The sequence below is a fragment of the Lacerta agilis genome, chromosome 17 (assembly GCF_009819535.1).
Source record: "Lacerta agilis isolate rLacAgi1 chromosome 17, rLacAgi1.pri, whole genome shotgun sequence".
NCBI classification, from domain to species: Eukaryota; Metazoa; Chordata; class Lepidosauria; order Squamata; family Lacertidae; genus Lacerta; species Lacerta agilis.
The window spans coordinates 26,398,739-26,420,275 of NC_046328.1; the positions used below are offsets into that span (position 1 = coordinate 26,398,739).

General features: G+C 47.0%; 1 protein-coding gene across 1 annotated transcript; it reads right to left on the reverse strand.

Moving 5' to 3' along the window:
• Positions 1–4,774: 4,774 nt before the first annotated feature.
• On the reverse strand, positions 4,775–19,494 carry CHRM1 (cholinergic receptor muscarinic 1). Its single transcript, XM_033136371.1, has 2 exons — positions 19,365–19,494; positions 4,775–6,455 (listed from the first exon to the last, which is right to left on the reverse strand). Exon 2 carries the CDS (start codon positions 6,356–6,358, stop codon positions 4,775–4,777), a length of 1,584 nt encoding a protein of 527 aa, XP_032992262.1. The 5' UTR covers positions 6,359–6,455; positions 19,365–19,494.
• Positions 19,495–21,537: the final 2,043 nt, after the last annotated feature.

Genomic DNA, 21,537 nt, shown 5'->3' on the forward strand with positions numbered 1-21,537 from the left:
ATTCTGTGAGTGGGCACTGCAGCGTCTTGCCTTGGCTTTCCCTCGCCTTTCCCCCCCAAAAAGATATTATTGGGCTATGGCACCCATCATCATCTCTTACCCATTGGCCTTGTTGGCTGCCGGAGCTGCTGGGAGTCGGACTCCACACCCCCAGCCAAACCGCAGGAAGGGTGCCATCCTTGCCTTTGTTCTCAGTACCCTGCTAGCTAAGGTGGGTTTTAGTGGGGCTGTATTTGGCCTCTGGAAGGGGAAAGAGGCACTTTGGGAACCAAAACGGAAGCTTTCACCCACCCACCCATGCTCTCATTCGCTATGCCATGTGGACTAGAGGCTTTCAGGATTTAAAAGGTCCACAGACTCCCCATTGAGTCTATAAGGGATGTCAAGAGAGGTGGAGTCATTGTGCACTTACAGCCCTGGATCCCCTTGGGGGCCGCAACCCCACACAGGGAAGCCATTTTGGTTTCTTTGACCTTGCACTTGATTTCTCTCCCATAGCTGGTTGGGATTGGGGAGGGAACAGGTAGAGGCGGCCTGTTAATGAAGGGGAGGGGGGGGCAAACCTTGTGTTGTGGGGAGTTGCTGTCCCAACCCCAGATGGGGGCATTTCCTCGTTCAAAGCATCACACCCGTGTCTTAAAACTCACAACCCGAATAAACACCAAAATGGCTTGTTTGGACTAATTATTTTATTGCAGTCTTTTGTCTGTGGGAGTGGGTTGAAAGTAGCTTTTTTGGGGGGGAAGCTTTTTTTGGGGGGGGAAACGAAGCAGTGTTGCATTATGGAGATTTTATGCTCAGGTTAGATCTGTTGGTTTGAGGGAAGGGGAGTTGGGAAGGGTATATAAGAACATGGTCCATGTCCTTTTTTGTCTTTTTCAAGCGGGCTTTGCTTCAGTGCTCTCTGTATGTTGGGGTGGGTTTTAGGTTTTCAAACCCACATCCCTTCTATTCCTTGAGCACTCAGAAGCTGGTCAGAATACCTCATCATCCCCCCTGTTTTTGCCGCAAGTTGATTCTGAGGCTCCTTGCTCCTGGACTCCCTCCTGCCCAGACGTCACCAGTTTTACAATGAATTGGTGGCTGTGTTTCTCCCTCTCCCCAGGCAATTAATTATGCAGATAATTTGATTTTTTTAGGTTTGGAATTGGTTACGGTATGTCGAGGCTCTTCACACACCCACCCACACTTTTTTTTTTAATTGCAGCTGAAGCTAAAGTGTGTTTTAGCTTTTTTGTTTTATTTTAAGGTATTGTAATAAGTATTAGCGAATAAATCATTTTTACACAGAAAGCGCTCTCCAGTTTCTCTGTCCAACAATCATCTGGCGCGCTGGGATTTTTCTGGGTTTGATGCGATTAGGGGAGTGGCGAGGTGTTAAGATTCAGGAAGCAAAAGGGTAGGAATAAATGAGCAGTACTCCAAATGGAGAGAAGTATTGAATCGGAATGAGAACTGTAGAGTTGGAAGGGACCAGAAAGCGGAGTCAGTTCTTGGTGCCTCATCAGTTGAAACAGTTTCATAAAAGGGCAACCAAAATGATCAGGCTTCCTCAAACTCGGCCCTCCAGATGTTTTGAGACTACAATTCCTATCATCCCTGACCACTGGTCCTGCTAGCTAGGGATCATGGGAGTTGTAGGCCAAAAACATCTGGAGGACCGAGTTTGAGGAAGCCTGAAAATGATCTTAAGTTACGAAGACAGTAGTTACCACCATCCCTGACCACTGGTCCTGCTGGCTAGGGATGATGGGAGCTGTAGTCCCAAAGCAGCTGGAGACCCAAGTTTGGGAAACACTGATCTAGAGCAGGGGTCAACAACATTTTTCAGCTGTGGGCCGGTTCACCGTCCCTCAGACCATGTGGTGGGCCGGGCTATATTTTGGGGTGGGGGGTGGGGGAGGGAAATGAACGAATTCCTATGCCCCACAAATAACCTAGAGATGCGTTTTAAATAAAAGGACACGTTCTACTCATGTAAAAACAGGCTTGATTCCTGGACTGTCCGTGGGCCAGATTTAGAAGGCAATTGGGCCGCATCTGGCCCACGGGTCTTAGGTTGCCTACCCCTGATCTAGAGGTTCCCACAAATGGAAACCAATTTCCCCGTGTGGGTGAAAATCTGTCCAGGAATTGAACCTGGGACATTTAGCTTGCAGGCTGCTTTCTCTGCAGCAACACTACAGCCCTTTCCATTTGCCATGAGTGCCTGTGCTCTTTCAGCTTTAAAAATAGAGACCTCAAGGGAAGGGAAACCTGTGCTGATGTGCCTTGCAGGGAAAATGAGCACGGCCTACAGCTTGGGGTTCCCCTCTCTGCAAAATCCCAATGTTGCAAGGCTTTCCTGCAGCCACCAAGGGGCAGTGTAAGCCTTTCCCCCACTGTGTTGTCCAAATGTCCAAACGTTGTCTCTCCTTAATACAGGAGTAGCTAAACTGCCCTTCTCCAGTTTTGCCAGAGTTGGACCACCAACTAAAAAAAGCATCCCGGATTAATTTGGCAGCACCATCTTTAACAAAAATATGTTTTATTTTTCATATTAGGACTTCCTAAATACAGCGCAAAAGGCACCACAATAAAACAGGCCTTTCCCATCATGGTGGCATAGGAGGGAAGACATTTTCTAGGACAATGTTTGTTGCAAAATGTACATGCATATAATCTCAAGGTTTGCCAGCACTTTTAGGCCCCTGGACACGTTTGGATTTTTCAGGGAGTGCTGTGGGTGCCACCTCCAATAGTCCATTCTCTCCCTGCTTCCTGGATCAGCCCATTCCTGAGACATAGAAGGAAAGAGTGCACCACACACACTCCTTATATTTCCCAGTCATCTGGGTGAAGTTTAGACGCAATAGAATTAATCTGAGCCTTAAAAAGTACATAGCGCTGAAAGAGGAAGTGGGAACGAATGTCGCTTTCCAACTTCCTCCTTCAGCTCTATGTACTTTCCATGGAAGCTTCCCCAACTCTTGACTAAGGGGGTACTGGGAGGGGGAGAAGGCAGAGGCACCCCAAGCATCGGGAAGACCTCAAAGTTATCCTTGCGCCCACGGGTGCCACGTTGGAGACCCCTGCGCTATCTGAAGCCCAAGAAGCTCGCGTTCCCTTCAAAATCACCGTACATTTATGCAGATTTAATGGATGCTGAGTGGATTAAGTAACTCACACTTCTTTCATTTGTAATCATGGGCAACATGAAGATTGCATGCTTTTTTGGTTACAGGTGGGTAGCTGTGTTGGTCTGCCATAGTCGAAACAAAATAGAAAATTCTTTCCAGTAGCACCTTAGAGACCAACTGAGTTTGTTCTTGGTATGAGCTTTCGTGTGCATGCACACGAAAGCTCATACCAAGAACAAACTCAGTTGGTCTCTAAGGTGCTACTGGAAAGAATGCTTTTTTGGTTTTGTTTTGAAAAGGTGAAGCAAGTTCATAGAATTGTTAAAAGCTGGAAATGGCGTCCGGCATTTATCTAGCCCAACTGCCTGCTCTGAGCAGGATCTATAACTTACTTATTTCATTACATTACATTTATACCCCATCTTTCCTTCACAGAGCTCAAGGCGGCATGCACGACCCCCCCCCCCAATTTTAATCCTCACAACAACCCTGTGAGGTAGGTTAGGCTGAGAGTGAGTACCTGGCCCAAGGTCAACCAGAGCACTGAAATGAATGAGTGGGGATTTGCACCCTGGTCTCTCAGGTCTTAGTCCAGTACCCAAACCACTATACTACACTGTTGTTGGATGCAGCTAAAGCACCTCCTGAAATATAACTCTCCAGGCTCTGCTCAGATGCCCTCAGCAAAGGAGAGCCTGCCATCTTCCTGGGCAGCCTGTTCTGTTCCTCTGCCGCATATCTCCATTACAAAGTTTCTCCTAATCTTTAGTCCAAAGCTGCAATTTCCACCCATTGCTTCCAGTTCTGTCTTCTGGAAAGGCAAACAACTGTAAGTCTGTTCCATCTTCTGCACAACACAGACTTGCTGAAGACTATTGTGTCTCCCCTTCTCTTTTCCAGGCTAAATACACCCAACAACTTCCACCGTTCTGCATAGGATTTGTAAAGCACTCGTTTTCATTGTCCTTGTAACAACAGAAAGAGTGAGCAAGGCAAACATGAATCATGTGAATAGGGTTGTAGCTAGTGTTAGTGTAGCTTAGATCCATTCATTCCAATGGGTCTGATCTTAGAACTTAGTTGGATACACCTATGGTTCTCTCTCATAAAGTCTCTGCCAATAAGCCTATAAATTCCGAAATCCGAATAACGAAGTGACACTGATTCAATCTGCACCTTCAGTACAACTTACTCTCCTTCCTTTATTCCTTTTGCAAAGAATTTGTGGTGGCCTAGTAGTTAACAGAGGAACACTTTATTTTCTGGAACAAATTTATTCACAGGCAGCCTACTTCTGAATGCCAGATTCTGGGGGTCTAGGTGGTTGAAGCCTTCATGTCCTGGTCTAGGATGGAGTGTCCCAGTGGTTCTTATGTTCTTAGGAGCAAAATGTCTTCTGAGCAAAGTATATATATATTTAAGCATCCATTAAGGGGGAGACCACCTCTGTGCTTCTGCAGTGCTGAATTCTGTAAACATACCCAGACATATCATAGTTATCCTTCCAAAATATAAATACGTAGCCCTAAAACTGGGAAGGATACCTGTTTCATCCCACTCTTTGTTTGCCCTTCCTTATTTTATGCACCACGTCGGGGTCTTTGTGCCCCCTGCTCAAAGGACCAGCACCACCTAGGAGTTGCTCCCTTCTCCCTCTAGCGTCGCCGACCTCCACGACACTGCAGCAGCATCCGGAAGGTGGTCCGGAACGACCTATTGCAGAGGGCGTAGCACATGGGGTTGATGGTGCTGTTGACATAGCAAAGCCAGTACCCCAGTTTCCAAAGTCCTTTGGGGATGCATCCCTGGCAGAAAGTTGACACCAACACCATGATGTTGTAGGGAGTCCAGGTGATGATGAAGGCCAAAAGGATGGCGCTGAGCGTCCGGGCTGCTTTCCTCTCCTTCATCAGCGAGAGTTTTTTCCTTTTGGAGACCCGATTCTTCCTCCTCTTCCTCCTGAAGGCTTGGCTCTTTGCCGCTGCTGGAGTCTTCTCCATCAGTGGTGGCATTGCTGCTTTTTTGAGCTTGTTCTCCATGACCGGAGGTTGCCTTGGGATCCCGACGAGGACCTTTCCGCCCGCCCAGTTCCTACCAGATGCTGCCTTGGGATCTTGGCACTGACCTGGCCTCGGTGGCTGCAGGACGGTGTTGATCATGGGCAGGCGAATGACTGCAGAGCAGATGGTGTGGACTTCGAAGGGCTGTTCCTCGCCCTCGGACGACGTCAAGGAGTCGGCAGAGGCCTCCTCCACTTCCTCGTCCTCCGTGTTGTTCCAGCTGCCATTGCTGCTTTGGTCTACGAACAGACCCTCGGCCCTCTGCCCAGCAGGAAAGCAGCATGTCTGCAGAGGAAGTACAGCCATGGCAGAGGAAGCTGCGACAGCGTGGGATGGCTCCGAGCTGCTGCTGCTGCTGCCCCCACTGCCACTGTTTGGGGGTATTCTGGTGGCAGCTTGGGGGTTGTTCCCAAACTCTGAGCCCTGTAGTCCAGACAGTTCCTTGGCTCTCTTCTGGATCTCCTGGAAGATCTTCCAGTAGAGAGCCACCATTATGATGACAGGGAGGTAGAAGGCCGCAATGGCCGTTCCGAAGGTGATGATCGGCACAGAGAAGAACTGGATGTAGCAGTCGTCCTCGGGGACTGTCCGCTTGCCGACAAAGTTCTGCCAGAACAAGATGGCGGGTGCCCACAGGATAATGGAGATCAGCCAAGCCAAGCCTATCATAACAGCGGCCCTCTTGGGTGTCCGCTTGGCTCTGTAGGTGAGCGGGCGGGTGATGGAGAAGTAGCGGTCGAAGCTGATGACCAACAGGTTCATGACAGACGCGTTGCTGGCAACGTAGTCCAGGGCCAGCCACAAATCGCAGGCCACACTGCCCATCGCCCACCGCCCCATGACAATGTAGGTGGTGTACAAGTTCATGGAGATGACTCCAATGATGAGGTCGGCGCCAGCTAAGCTGAGCAAGAAGTAATTGTTGACGGTCTTCAGCTCCCGGTTGACCTTGAAAGAGACCATCACCAGAAGGTTCCCTACCACAGTGACAAAGGAGATGATCCCCGTCGTCAAAATGATCAAGACCACCTCCCAAAGAGAGTGCCCACCTTCTGATGAAGGCTCGGTGGGTTCCAGGGTGTCGTTTGGAGCTAGTGGGTTGCTTGAGATGTTCATGGTGTCACCGTGAAGTCTCTCCTGGCCACCATCTAGGAAAGGGTTCCAGGAAGACAGCCACATGGATATGTGGGACGAGGTCCTTTTTCTTCTTCTGATGGCCACCTTAGATTAAAAGGAAGTGGCAGTTGCAGACTGTCCTTCAGCCCAAGGACTTCACCTGGAAGGAGAGGAATGGAGACATTAGTAAGTAACATAACCTGATGCCTGCAAAACCTACATTGGTGGTCCCAGATAGACCCCCTCCCCCGCTCCAACTCTGAGCCTTAAAAAAAAAAGTAAGTCTATTACCTAGTTCTTATCTCCTATCTCAATACTAACTAATTTCTTAACTGTAACCTTATATATCCTCTGATTCCACTCTCAAATAACAATAGGTAATAGAATTTCTAATGTGAAATAAGATTAGAAGAGAATGAAGATTTTATAATGTTTCGAAGTTACTAAAGATGTTATGCAATGAACGCAGAAAGAGAGGGCGTGAGGAGGTCACCTACAATGTTTAGTACTAGTATGATTATAATTAAATAATTGTTTTAGGTTTTGTTGCTATTTTTGTTTTTTTGTCTTGTATTTTTGTATCTGTTTTTGTATTGAGTGTATTTTATGTTTTTTTTGGTATAATTTTGGTAGTGTTTAATGTTTGTTATATTTTTTTGAAAATTCAATAAATTTCTTTAAAAATAAAATAAAAAAGTAAGTCTCTAGTCCTCTTAGAAAAACAGTTGCGAAGCAAAATGTGCAGGTATCCTCCTAAGTGATATCTGTGAAATGAGACAACCTGCCTCGTCCACTTGTCAGACATCTTAGCCAATGAGTGAAGCCAGAGCTGTGCTTGATGCACTTCCTGTTTGGACACCAGGCGTTATAAACCCCTGACTTCCTAAAGAGCTCCTGTTTCAACCTCCCCCATCAATGCACTTTACCTGCTTCTGTCTTATTTTCTAAGTGGAAGCTCAACAGGTTAAGCTTCTTCTCATACAATTATGGGAAAAGCTTCACCGTGGTAGCTCAATCAGTAGAGCACGAGGCTCTTGACCTGGGGGGGGGGAGCACATTTTTCAGGGGGAAATCACACCGCGAACTTGCGCGAGATTGCTGCGGCATCCAAAATGGCCACTATTCTCTTGTGATTAAGAAAGGACGTCCCGGTTGTTCCGGGACACTTGTGGGGTATGCATTTGTCTCAATTTGCCTGCACGGTGCTTATGTGGAGGTTAGGCAATGCCCTGTCTTTACTGAACATTTGTAAGAACATAAGACGACCCTGACTGCTGGACCAGGCCGAAGCCCCATCTTGCCCAGCATCCTGTCCTCAGTTTCCAACCAGAAGCCTCTGGGAAGCTCGCAAGCAGGGCCTGAGCATAACAGAGAAATCTCCACTTGTGATTCTGAGCAACTGTCACACTGCCTCCAATAACAGAGGTAGTGTATAGCCATTGTGGTAGTGAATAGCCATTCATTATGTTTGGCTTGTGGGAAGATTATATGACGTGGGTCATTCATCTTGATTTGCTTGCAGGGCGTTTACACATCTTACCAATCATTCGCTCATCCATCCATCCATCCATCCATCTCCCCATCACATTTCCAACTGCAAAAAGTCTGGTGTGTTTTGTGTGTTGTGTGTGTGTGTTTAAGTGGATTTGTTGCATCAAAGCACTTAAATGTACTTTAATTGTACAAACCTTAAATTCCTCCCGCAAAACATTTATTAATTTTTACTTTCATAAAAACATATCAAGGCAGCGTTGCAATATCTAAAAATAAAACCAGCAAGAAGCATCCACTGTTAAATGCCGATGAGCTAAAAAAAAGAAGAAGAGAGAAAATCCATATTGCAAAAGAGGCCTACGTTGAAAAGGGTGTTGTTCCAGACCCTCCAAGTGTTCCTATTTTCCAGCAACGGCCCCAGATTTACAGAAGCTGTCCTGGTTTCTGAATTGATCCTGGAATGTCCCGCTTTTCCTTAGGGCATCCCTATTTTCATCAGGTAAATGTTGGAGAGTATGGAGTTATTGGACCCCCGAACCAAGGAGATAAGTAACAATACAACCTTTAGAAGACATCTGAAGCAACCCAGTCAGATGGGTGGGGCATAAATAATAAAACTGTTGTTGTTGAATAGGATGTCCCTATTTTCATCAGATAAATGTTGGAGGGTGTGCCATTCTCAGAAGGCATCTGAAGGAAGAAAGGGATGGTTTCTGCCAAATCGTCCACTGGCAGTGAGTTCCACAGGGCAAGGCTTACCACCCAAAGGCTCTGGACCCTTGCAAAGGTGAGCCATACCTCAGGGGTGTGGGGGGAAACCCCCATAAATGCCCTAACAGAGGATCTCATGGCTTGCAGTGGAGCATAAGGAATCAGGAAGGATTTTTAAGGTCTTTTGAGCCCCAGTTGTTTAGGGCTTTGTGAATTAACCCAGGTACCTTGACCCAGTAGCAAATGGCGACAGTCTGCAGGTGATCCAAGAAAATAAATCTAGCATACCTGAAGGCCTGCCATATGGGGGAAACAGCTGCTTTGGTCTACAATATCCTCACCTCACCTCCTGTCCCTCCCTGGGCAGCTTGGAAGGTCTCCTTTGGTCTTTCTTCTCCTTCCTTTCTCCTTTCTCTTTCTCTCCCTCCTGCCCACCAAGGGGCAGCTCAGGGTGAGGGGTTTCTCAAGCAGAAAGAGCCGGCCGGCCGTTGTTCCTTCCAAAACTGCTCCTTGTGGGGCTTCCCCCACTTCTTCTCTGTCTTCCCCTTGTGTCAATATTCCATAGTCACGAGTTCAAACAGAACCTCCTGGCACCACAGAGGCACCTTGGGAGAGAAGGAAGCTGAGGGAGGCCTGGTTAAAAATAGGGAGGTTTGTGGCTGAGTGGCAGGACCTGCTAGGTATGCAGGAGGTTCCAAGTTCAAGTTAAAAAAGAACACGGGTTAAGTGATAGAACAGACCCTTCTCCCACTGAGATCTTGGTGGAGCTGCTGCCATGCAACAGAACAGGAACGGGAAACCCTCAAGAATGGTGGGATAGCCCTTCAACCCTCTCCATCTGGTCCTAAGGATTCTCCCCAGGCTGCAGCCTCACTGGTCTTGCTTTGAACCCCCAGTGTCTGTGCCTGGCTGGAATGTGCCCTTAAAGCAGGGGTCAGCAAACTTTTTCAGCAGGGGGCCGGTCCACTGTCCCTCAGACCTTGTGGGGGGACCGGGCTATATTTTGAAAAAATAAAATAAAAAATGAACGAATTCCTATGCCCCACAAATAACCCAGAGATGCATTTTAAATAAAAGGACACATTCTACTCATGTAAAAACACGCTGATTCCCAGACCGTCCGCAGGCTGGATTTAGAAGGCGATTGGGCAGCATTTGGCCCCCGGGCCCCGTGCTTCTTGCTTGCACGGATGGAAGATGGAGAGAGGGCTGCAAGTGTGTGGAAACTAGCTTACTGCACAGAGGTGAAATGCAGATGTACTGTTCCACCCACCTTTCTTTAACACTTCACACCCACCCTGCTGTGGTCCTAATCTGGATTACCCCAAGCATCTTTGCAGTGGAAAGTATTATTATTATTATTATTATTATTATTATTATTATTATTATTATTACTACTACTACTACTACTACATTTTTATTCCATCTTTCCTCCAAGGAGCTCAAGGTGGTGTACATGTTATCCTGACAGCAACCCCGTGAGGAAGGTTAGGCGGAGAGAGGCAGTGACTGGCCCACCGTCACCCAGGCAGCAGGGTTACATGACACCCCAATCTCCAAGCAGTGTGAAATCCCAGGGGCTTACTCAGAGGGTTTGTCTCTTCCTCTCCAGGGTTTTCCCCATGTAATCTGAGACAGCGCCTGTGTGAAGCTAATTCCTCCTCTGCTCTCTTCATACCTTTCTTGGTTCTGGGAGACCAGCAGGGATGGGAGCTTGCCGCAGCAGGGGGAAGAGACACCCGTGACTCTTCCCCAGCCTGACTCATCCCTGCCTCTTGGCCTCCCTCTTGCTCTTGCCTGCTTCGGTTTCTGCTTCGGTTTCTTCTTCAGCTTCAGTCTCCTCCCTCTTCTCCCTCTCCTTGCCGTCCCACCACCACTCCCCAGGTCCTGAGCCTTCTTCCCTCAGGGGAAATCGAAAATTCTTTCTAGTAGCACCTTAGAGACCAACTGAGTTTGTTCCTGGTATGAGCTTTCGTGTGCATGCACACTTCTTCAGATACACTGAAACAGAAGTCACCAGATCCTTAAATATAGTGGGGGAGTGGGGAGGGGTATTACTCAGAAGGGTGGTGGGAATGGGTGATAGGCTGATAAGTGTGGAAAACCTGTTGACGACTCTAAACGGCTGCAATTAGTCCGTTTAGAGTCGTCAACAGGTTTTCCACACTTATCAGCCTATCACCCATTCCCACCACCCTTCTGAGTAATACCCCTCCCCACTCCCCCACTATATTTAAGGATCTGGTGACTTCTGTTTCAGTGTATCTGAAGAAGTGTGCATGCACACGAAAGCTCATACCAGGAACAAACTCAGTTGGTCTCTAAGGTGCTACTAGAAAGAATTTTCGATTTTGTTTTGACTATGGCAGACCAACACGGCTACCCACCTGTAACTGGAACTATGGAAGTTCCCTCAGGGGGTTCCCCAGCTGGTTCCCCTCCCACCATTCCTCTGCACCCAAGCAGTCCTTGAGACATTCACATTTTTGCCATTTCGCCTAATAAAATGCACCATTCTATGTTATCTTCACCAATGCATGCATTTCTGTGCCCATTTCTCTCCACTACATGCATCTTTTGGTACACATTTTTTGCTTGCAGAACTGTATTGCCAAAATTGAAGCAGTGCTGTCTTCGAAGGATTGCTGCCTTGTTTTGGGAAGGGCAAAGCAGGGAGGCTTCCTTTTAAACATGAACCAGACTGAATTCCACCCCCCAACACCAATTCTCTAGACCCAGGTGCCAGGCTTACGGCACCAGCCTGCTCCAACCTCGTATTTTCGGGCGACAATTTCTCTTGCCTGCTCCGAATGGTTTCTAAACCTCTACCAAGGCAGGGAGGAGAGAGGCTTGCCAAGTGAGGAGGCCAGGTGCGTGTGTCTTGCGGATCGGGCCAAGACCGGAGCGTGGCCGAGAACGCTGCCTCTCTTAGGCATCCGTCCGTTGGTGGAAAATATTTACATTAGCTTTTGATGAATGGAGCTCTGGATGTCATCATGGAGCTGCTGATGGGGAAAGAGCTGCTCTTGCCACCCTCCTCCTCGGTCTGTACATCTTTGGGCGGCGAGAGTGCTAAGCCATCTGGAATATCCTGTGCCTATGTAGGTGCTCCAACCCAGAGCAGGCCTGCCTTTCTATTTGTCAACAAGAGGGCAATCTCTCGGGTGCCAGAGTTGGGAGACGGAGGAATTTGACCCAGGGAGAGGGGGCAAAACACCAGCATGTTCTCCTGCCCAAACATTAGTTCTCTGGGACATTAGAAGGACAAAACAGGATCAAAGCTCCAGGAAGTTTGGGATTTGTAGTACAACACAGGCAGCAGAAACCTGTCCTAAGCTGTGACCGCTATTGCAATTGGGAAAAGGAAACAGTAAGACTGCAGAAGGAAAGACAGAGTTGAAAGGAGAATCAGGGTGCCTTTCTTGTGACTTGCCTGGCCAGGGGCATAGCATGGGTTGCTGGTGCCCGGGGCAGGGCAAGTGTTGTGCCCTCCTAGTGGCCTGGGCAGCAGTTTGTCCCCTTGCTGGCTAGTGTCTAATCAAGGGAGTCTCTCCTTGCAAACTAGCTCCAGCCTGGGAGTAGAAATAATGCAGAGAAACACAGAGCTAGGAACATTTTTGTCCCCATCTTCCAGAGTTCTACATGGAGGGCTCATCCACACTTCGCTTTGTCCCACAATTTATAGGCATGGGTATGAGACATTTTTCTTTTGCCACGCAGCTCTCCCTGTGGGAAAGCCACTCTTTTCGTTTGTTTGTTTGTAATTTAATTTTTATTATAGACTTTTTGTGACACAAAACAAACAAATAAGCAAGGAAAAGTACATATAACGTCTCCACTTGCAATTCATAGAATATTTTTCCACAGTTCATTTACATTCGGTGTGAGACGCTGGACTCAGCTATACCGCTGAAAAAAAACCGTTTTAAGTGTGTTGTAAAGTGCATTATACAAATGTGACACTAGATGGCGATGGTGAGCTATGGCAAATTCAACATATTTTTTTTCAAAATGTCTTTTAAAAAAAAAGCATTTTCACAACGTTTTTTATATGTGTCTAGATTCTGCCACTATTGTCACAGATTTTTTTTGGGGGGGGGAGGCGGGGAGAGAGAGGGAGGGAGAGGGAGAGGGAGGGTGTGTGTGGGGGGGGGTTGATGACATTTTCATTCTATTGCTTCGTGTTTGTGGCAGGGTTTTTGTGTCTACCACCCATAGTGGCTGCGGAAACCCAGTCAGGTGGGCGGGGTACAAATAATAAAGTTCTTCTCATCATTATTACCGCTGAATCGGAACGATGCCAATCCGTAGCAAACCTGATTGACTTTCGTTCCGATTCAGTGGTATACAATGGGCTTTCCTGGGGAAAGCACCGGGACAAAAGGAGAAAAACTCTCGGACCCATGCCTAGGAATCATGGAAGCATGGATGAGCCTTGGGACTAAAGAACCAGCCACATAGCTAGCCACTCGGGTGCCTGGTGCGGTGCGTGCATCCTGCAGCTGGGGTGGGGCACGCTGAGGGAGACGTTGTGGGCAGACACAAGCTCCACACTGCCGTTTCAGACAGCGCCGAGCCTGCATGCGCTGAAGCCACCACGTCACTCCCAGGAGAGATGCGTGGCTTGGGCACGCTGCAGGCCCCGCAGTTAAGTGCCAGCCCCCATGGTGTGGCGCCCAGTGCCAGCCATGTTTCGTTGCGTTTCTTGACTGAACTAAAAAGTTTCACGAGCCCAATTTATTATTATTTTTTAATTATTTTTTTAACTCATTTTTTTGTCATTTTGTCACCCCCCCCTCAGTGATGACACCCGGGGTGGACCGCACCCACCGCACCCCTTTCCTCCGCCACTGTAAAGAACGAGAAGCTGAGAGGGAGTGCTACCCCCTGGATTGGTTGTAAGTTCAAAAACGGGCAGGTGGGGGGCTGGGTGGGGGCTGGCTAAGGGTAGAGGTGAGGTTTGTTGGGCCGCGAGCGCCTCTTTCGCCCTAATACAACAGCCTCAACTGGTGCGTGACTCACAATATCGGCGTGCATTTGTGGGAACGTTTCGCGTCTCGCTTTCTTGAACCCTCTGGAATCTGCCAGAGCGTGTTCTTACTCACACTGTGTTTATGGAATAAAATCGCAGAGTGACACCTCCGTGCTGCCTGCCTTCCTCTCTTTCTCTGCCGCTGCTGTAAGTCAGCGTGCTGTTCTATTTTGGGGCTTGGCGCATGGAAAGGGCGGTGAATTGCATGGATGCTCATGGGAGAGAGTGGGGAATGTGGCACCCGATTGGCTGTGGCCAGAGGTGGTGGCATTCCACAGCTCCACAGGCAGGGCGCTAATCATTACTTTAAGTGTCACAAAGGTTCGTAATGTGCGCCGAAGCTGTGTGAAGTCTTGCTCCAGTACAGTTCCAACAGTTGCTATTTTCAGGTGCGGTTCGGTCGCAAATTCCAGTAAGTGCAGGTTGTGCAATAATTCGAGATGGTTTGGAGGTATTGTGCAACAAACCAGTATACCCTCCAACATTTCTCCGGTGAAATAGGGACGTCCTAAGGAAAACATTATGGAATCAAATCAGAAACCAGGATGGCTTCTGTAAATTTGGGACTGTTGCTGAAGAATAGAGAAGGTCTGAGCTACCTCCCATTGGGCATTTTGTGATAAGGGAAGTGTATACCCTCCAACATTTCTCTGATGAAAATAGGGACGTCCTGTTCAATAATAATAATAATAATAATAATAATAATAATAATAATAATAATAATAATAATAATTCACCCAGCCACTTTGGGTGGCTTACAACATATATAAAAACATAATAAAACAGTAAACTTTTTTTTTCAAACTTCCCTATATAGGACTGCCCTCAGATGTCTTATAGAGCTTGTATAGTTATTTATCTCCTTGGCTCAGGGGTTGCATAACTCCACACCCTCCAACATTTATCTGATGAAAATAGGGATGCCCTAAGGAAAAGTGGGACATTCCAGGATCAAATCAGAGACTGGGACAGCTTCTGTAAATCCAGGACTGTCCCTGGAAAATAGGGGTCTTTGGAGGGTCTGGAATGGCACTGTTTTCAACTTAGGCCTCCTTTGCAATATGAATTTTCTTTTTTTTAGCTCATCGGCATTTAACAATGCTTTCGTGGATGCTTCTCGCTGGTTTTATTCTTAGATATTGTAATGCTGTTTTGATATGTTTTTACAAAAGTAAAAATCAATAAATGTTTTTGTGGGAGGAATTTAAGGTTTGTACAATTAAAGTACATCAAAGTGTCAGGAATACAAATGGGAAAGTGTGGGATAAATGATGGCTTGATGCAGCCTCACCTGACCTCTCTGCAAAAATGCTCAATAAGTAGCCGATGACGTCTAACCACCCCACAGGTGTTGCCTGCAAACAAATTAGGAGGAATGCTCAATAAACAGATCACCTGACGTGGCCTACGTCTGAGCACGAGCAGAGAGGCTTTGCCGCAAAAGAGGAGTGGGGAAACTTTTCAGGTGGGTGACATTAATTGCTCCCTTCAGCACCAAGTAACAAAAACCTCCATGTCGAGACATAGATTCAAACACCTGCTCTGCAGTGAAGCTCACTGGGTCAATCACCTGTCTCTCAGATTAACCTTATTTGTGAGGATAAATGAGGAGGGGGAAGAACAATGTCAACCATATTGAGCTCCTTGGGGGAACGGTGTGATGGAAATAAACCCTTAAAAAGGTAAAGGTAAAGGACCCCTGACAGTTAAGTCCAGTCGCAGACAACTCTGGGGTTGTGGCGCTCATCTCGCTTTACAGGCCGAAGGAGCCGGCGTTTGTCCGCAGACAGTTTTTCTGGGTCATGTGGCCAGCATGACTAAGCCACTTCTGGCACAACGGAAACACTGAAACCAGAGCAGCGCACGGACACGCCGTTTACCTTCCCGCCGGAGCGGTACCTATTTATCTACTTGCACTTTTGGACGTGCTTTCGAACTGCTAGGTTGGCAGGAGCTGGGACCGAGCAACGGGAGCTCACCCCGTCGCGGGGATTTGAACCGCTGACCTTCTGATGGGCAAGCCCAAGAGGCTCAGTGGTTTAGACCACAGCGCCACCCGCATCCCTTAGCCTGACTTTAACTCCCGTTCTGTTCTTGCAGTGGATGAATGAACTTGAACGGTTTGTTTGCGTTTTGTAATTTTGACTATAGTATTAATAAACACGATCTGTTCTGTGCACATTGATGTTCAAAGGTTGTTGCCGTCTTAGCCTAACCTACTTTGCAGGGTTGTTGTGAGGGTAGGATGTGAATGGGGAGAACCATGACTGCCAGCTTGGAGGAAAGGTGAGCTTATCAATGTAAGTACTGTACAAATGTCCAGTTTCATAGCCTGCATCTGACCTTCCAAAAGCACCAGCCTGGCAGCAGTTAGAAACAAGTGGCAGTGCAGCTAAATCTAGGATCTGATGCATTACATAATGATGTCTTTTATATCTGCAGACGCATCCATTCTCAATTGATGCCCAGAGTCGGGGACCGTCTGCCTGCTTACCCTTATTTAATTTCTCTCCTTCTAAAAGCCTTAATTTGAAACAGAAGGCAGTTGTTTACAACCTTGCTAGGGGTCCAGCAAGGCCCCTGAAGGGAATCTAACATAGGGACATAGAAGCATAGAATCATAGAGTTGGAAGAGACCACAAGGGCCATCCAGTCCAACCCCCTGCCAAGCAGGAAACACCATCAAAGCATTTCTGACAGATGGCTGTCAAGTCTCTGCTTAAAGACCTCCAAAGAAGGAGACTCCACCACACTCCTTGGCAGCAAATTCCACTGTCGAACAGCTCTCACTGTCAGGAAGTTCTTCCTAATGTTTAGGCGGAATCTTCTTTCTTGTAGTTTGATTCCATTGCCCCGTGTCTGCTTCTCTGGAGCAGCAGAAAACAACCTTTCACCCTCCTCTATATGACATCCTTTTATATATTTATATAAGGAGAGCCTGGCTGCTTCTACTGGACCACGCCAAAGGCCCGTCTAATTCAGCATCCTTTCCTCACAGTGGCCAAGCAGATGCTCCCACGGGAAGCAAAGCCAATGGTCAAGGGTAGGGTAGGGTAGGGGTGCCACGTTTCTAGAAGTAAAATTCAGGACACAAAAGTTGTTAAGCTTTTTTTTTGGGGGGTGAAAAATCGCACTAAAATGCTGATGGAATTTCATGAAGACTTAAAAACCAAAAAATCCCAAACTGGTGTAAAAAACAATAATAATTGTGGAGAAGTGAAATTAAGGCTGGAAAATTGAGAAACAGGAAAATCAAAAGGGACAGATTCACCCATCCCTTGCGTGGGGTGGGGTGTCTTGACTTTTCCCACTTTTTTTGCTGTGGGAAAGAGAAACCAGATTTTCCGAAAGCTGTGTGAAGAGAATAAAATGCAGCACACGTGCGTTGCAAAGCTTGCAGGAAACCTTTGAGGCCGCCTTCGCTGGCAGGTGGTTAATGTTACTGTTGGGGGTGGGGGGCGGACTGGGGAAGTGAGCCCCCACTCAGCTCCTTCCAGAGAAGCGGAACATTTGTGTCATATCTTCCCCATATAAGCTCTCCCCGTCTGCTTTAGCCACGTGCTTGCAATTCCACAGAACTTGCGAGTGCTTCTAAACACTGAAGTGTTTAGAACTTTACATTCGAGCACGCAGGATTGAACCCCTGAACCTCTTTCCAGTGCCACGGCTTGGCCCAGAAAGGCATTTGATATGATTGATTATCTGTACGCTGCTCCCCCAACAACGACACCGAGCTCGACGCAGCTCCGGATAATTACAAAGCACTGAAAATTAGCAAGCAACCTTTCCATCAGAGTAACCGTACAATAGCACAGAATTAAAGCGATTCAGTTAACATGGAATGTTTCTTGGGGTGGTATATGGGGACGAATTGTTATATGCATTTTCAGAAAACTCAACGCTCCCTCGCAAGCAGAAGCACATCATTACAGAAAGTAATGGTGACAGTGCCTCTGAGCATAAAGCCACCTTGCTTTGGGGGGAGGGGGGGACCCCATGCTTCTCTGTTCTGAGAATCCTTTACATTATAATGACAGTTGCACCCCACTTTTCCTTCTTGGACCGCAAGGGGGCGCACATGGTTCTCTTCCCCTCTCCCAATTCTATCCTCACAACAACCCTGAGAGGTAGGCTTAGGCTGAGAGATACTGGCGGGTCCAAGGTCCCCAGTGGTCTCCCAGGTCTCAGGCTAGGGATGCCGAATTGCACCCAACATTGGAGGGGCCCCATTGCGCATGCATGACATCACACGTACGACGTCCCCCAACCCTTCTTGAGCAGGGGGCAATGGTTCCCCTTAACCTGGAAAAGGTGAGGTACACATAAAACGGTCCTCTTGGTACTAATTCTGGGTTCTCTGTTCAAATGAGAACAGACCTGCTTTCTCATTCCAAGCAAAACCAGTTTGCTTGGAAGTAAATCCTTCTGAAACGAATTGGAAATGCTTCTGAGTTAGCACAGTTAACAAACAGGCTTTCTCTTGCCCATGGTTCCTCATTGTAGCCCACAACTGTTTCTCTTCTGCCATCTGACCTACGCTCGGGATGCAAACCATCCCCTTAACAACCTCCAAGGGCACAGGAGGAGCATTTCTGTGTGCCTGTTGGGGAAATTCTTTCTGTTGTTAAACGGCAAGCAAAATTCTTTCCAACAATTTTTCATTTCATGGGTGAATCCCTCAGTTTTGGTTTCCCTCCATTTCTCGTTTTCCCAGCCTAATGTTCAGCCCTCCACATTTCCATGGCGGTTTGTGAATGTTGTTTTTAAAGGCCTTGTGAAAATTCAATTTAGCATGAATTTCTCCTGCTATGCACATTTTTTTTTTTTTTGGTATGCAATTTTGCCCATCATACACGTTTTTCGCAAAGCAATTTCCTCTAATATAGTGCAATTTTTCTGCATGCTAATTTTTGGCTTTACATGCATAGGAACACATTTTACCCCAGTGCCTCTATTTTGGTACATGTCACTCGGCCCGAGAACTTGCATCGCCATATTCTGAGAACCGTTAAGGTTCGCTTGGGTTTGGGTTCGTGAAAGTGTGAATGAGGTAGGGTTGCCTTCAAATGCGAACAGAATCAAATTTGTCTTTCATTCCTGGGTGAAATGTGTTCATTTCTAATGAGCATCTAGTCTATATTAAATCTTAAGCTACGTTCCAGCGAGGCAGCTGTGATAGCCTATTCAATTCAGGCAAACAAACACAGAAAAAGCCTTGTGGCACGATAAAACTAGACTCTTTATTGCGGCCGAAAGCTTTATGCCACAGAATAACTGTGGATGTTTAGGTCTACAATCCGCCGACCATCAGTGATTTGACTCAGACAGGTAATATCAAAAAAGCTTAAGGGGTAATGAGGCTGGTTTTTAGGCCTGAGAGTCACTGTCCTGGGTCAGTTCGCCTGGATTTGTCCCCTTACATTGAACAAAAGCATTTCCCAGGCGGTCAACAGTTTTGGTAGGATTCAGCCACATGCCGTCAAATTCATGTTGCGCAATTCAGGCTGATTTGGAGCATTTGCACAACAAACTCCCCCCCCCAAAAAAAAAACTCCCCCCAGACTTCTTTTTATAAGGAAAATGATAGGCAACACACAGTAAATTGTGGGATAGCCGTTGCTTTGATGCTACACCGTCTAACATGACCGTAAACAAATCAGAACAATTTCTAGATAAATTGCCATGGTTGTCTTAGCCTCCCCGCAAACTTTGTGCTAACGAGGCAGGATGAGTGCTCATGAAAACAGATTGTCTGGAAACGGCCTCAGCTGTGCCTTAGATCGTGCCGATCTCTAAAGGCTACAAGGCAGTTGACACAAATGCCTCACTTACCTTCTTGAGCCCTGACTCAGATTCTCGGTTCATAGCCCATCCAGGTGAGATGCTTGCTGGCCTCTCTGGTTCCTTTGAGACCCACTGAAGCACTTGCCTGGTCTCTAGCCGAGGGCTTTTGCTCTTTCTGGGAAGTCTGGTAGTGGGAGCAAACAGCAGACTGGAAGAAGAAGAAGGAAAAAACACCCACCCTGCGCTCCAATAAACCATCCTCCTCTCCTTCGCTCCCTCTGCTGGATACGAGACCAAGAGTGAGACTCATGGCTTTGTGGGAGGATTTTAGAAGGTTGTTATGGAATTGACAAATACGAAATGGATTAGTAGCATAGGAAGTTGCCTTCGACTGAGTCAGACCATTGGCCCATCTAGCTCCATATCGTCTGCACTGGCTGGCAGCAGATCTCGTCAGGGTTTCAGGCAGAGAATCTACTACAACTACTACAAATCCTTTATTCGACCGATAGTCAGAAAGACAGGCAAAGAATCTGACCCTAACCCTATCTGGAGATGCTGGGGTTTGAACCTGGGACATTCTGCATTTAAGCTCCACCGCTGGCCTATGGCATTTCCCAGCTTTTTAAAGAAATCCTTACTTTAAAAAAAAGAAAGTCACAAATATACCTCTGCTTTGGTAAATGGAAGCAGACAGGAAACAGCTGTGAGATTTAAAACATCTCTCCTTTGTACAGAGTAGTGCTGTATGTGGGAACTCGCTGGAACACGGGCCTAGATTAATGGGGTGAGCTTGCCATAGAACACAGCTGGGCCTTTCATGGGGAGAAAAAGGTCTTAGCCGTAGAGAAGTCCTGCAGAAAACAGCGGAGATGAGAGTATTTTATTTTCTCCTACATTTCTTTGCTCATTTCCCATTGGCAGGGCCTGTGTACTCTATTCATATCCAGGAGCCTGGCTGGATGGAACCCCCAATTTGGCAGGCAGAAAAGCTCCGCTTTCTTTTCTTTTCACCAAAGCAATTTTTCCTAGCCTTTCTGCCTTTGTAGAAAGTTATTGGTGGAAGAGAGAAGGGAGTTTTAAGGTTTGATTTCTCATGGTTAGGAATGGGGTGGGGGCGGCGGCTTGATTTTGCTTGCATTTTAATGAGGAACTATGCAATTCACACATTTCTGACCTGAAAGCACAACTTCAAATTCCACACTTCTCTGAATTTTGCAACACACTTCTCCAACCCAACCATATCAGGGGGACTGTGTGCATTTAGAAATGCACACATGGGTGAAAAATCACACCCCAAAAGGTATTATGTTAGGAGAAGATTGCTTGCGATAAAAGTGCATATTAGTCAAAACTTCACACAGAAACATTATTGGGAGAAATTTGCACTAAAATGCTGATGAATCTTAATGAGCGTTAAAAACAAAAAATTGCAAATCACTGCAGTAATGTGAAGAACAGAATTTGAGCTTGGGGGTGGGGGTGGGGAATGAGATACTGAGAAAAACTGAAATTGATTGATCCATCCGTTCCCTACTCATGGTCCAGAGTAAAATATCTGAATGTTGCAGCACTTCCAGTCTCCTCCTCATCTCTGGCTGAGAGATTTAGCCAATGGTTGGTGGAGACGTTTGAGAATGTACCGTAGTTTGATCTCCATTTTTCAGCAAACCAGCCTGATTATTGGGCCACTAGATTGGACTAGCCCAGTAGTCCAATAGTAGTCTTCAATTCCCTCCAGCCCCAGCATTGCCAATGTTCAGGGGTGATGGGAGTTGTAGAGTCTTAGAATTGTAGATTTGGGAGAGACCCAAAGGGTCAACTGGTTCAACCCCCTGCAATGCAGAAATCACTGCTAGCCCTGAATCTCCCAATGTTCAGTGGCACCAAATGATCCAGCTGTGGTTTGGTATTATGAGGGTGTGAGGAAATTGGTGGCTGTAGTCCAACAACAAGTGGTAGCCGCAGGTTAAGAATGTAAGGATACCCCACAACTGTTTCTGTTCATTGCAGCCTAGGAATTAGTAATGAATGTCCACTGTGCGGAGCTGGATGCCAACGGCCTGCCAGTTTTTATGCATCTCCTGTTCCCTGGTAGGGAGGATGGTGGCAGAGGTCCCAAGTGGCACTGCCCAACCCCCTCTGGGTCCTGAGATATGCCCAATCCTGCCCACTGCTGGTGCCAGCTTTGAGATTTAAAAAAAAAAAAACGTTTTAAAGT

Bases quoted from the DNA above. Each gene is read 5' to 3' on its own strand.
- CHRM1 (XM_033136371.1), bottom strand. From the start codon at position 6,358: ATGTGGCTGTCTTCCTGGAACCCTTTCCTAGATGGTGGCCAGGAGAGA.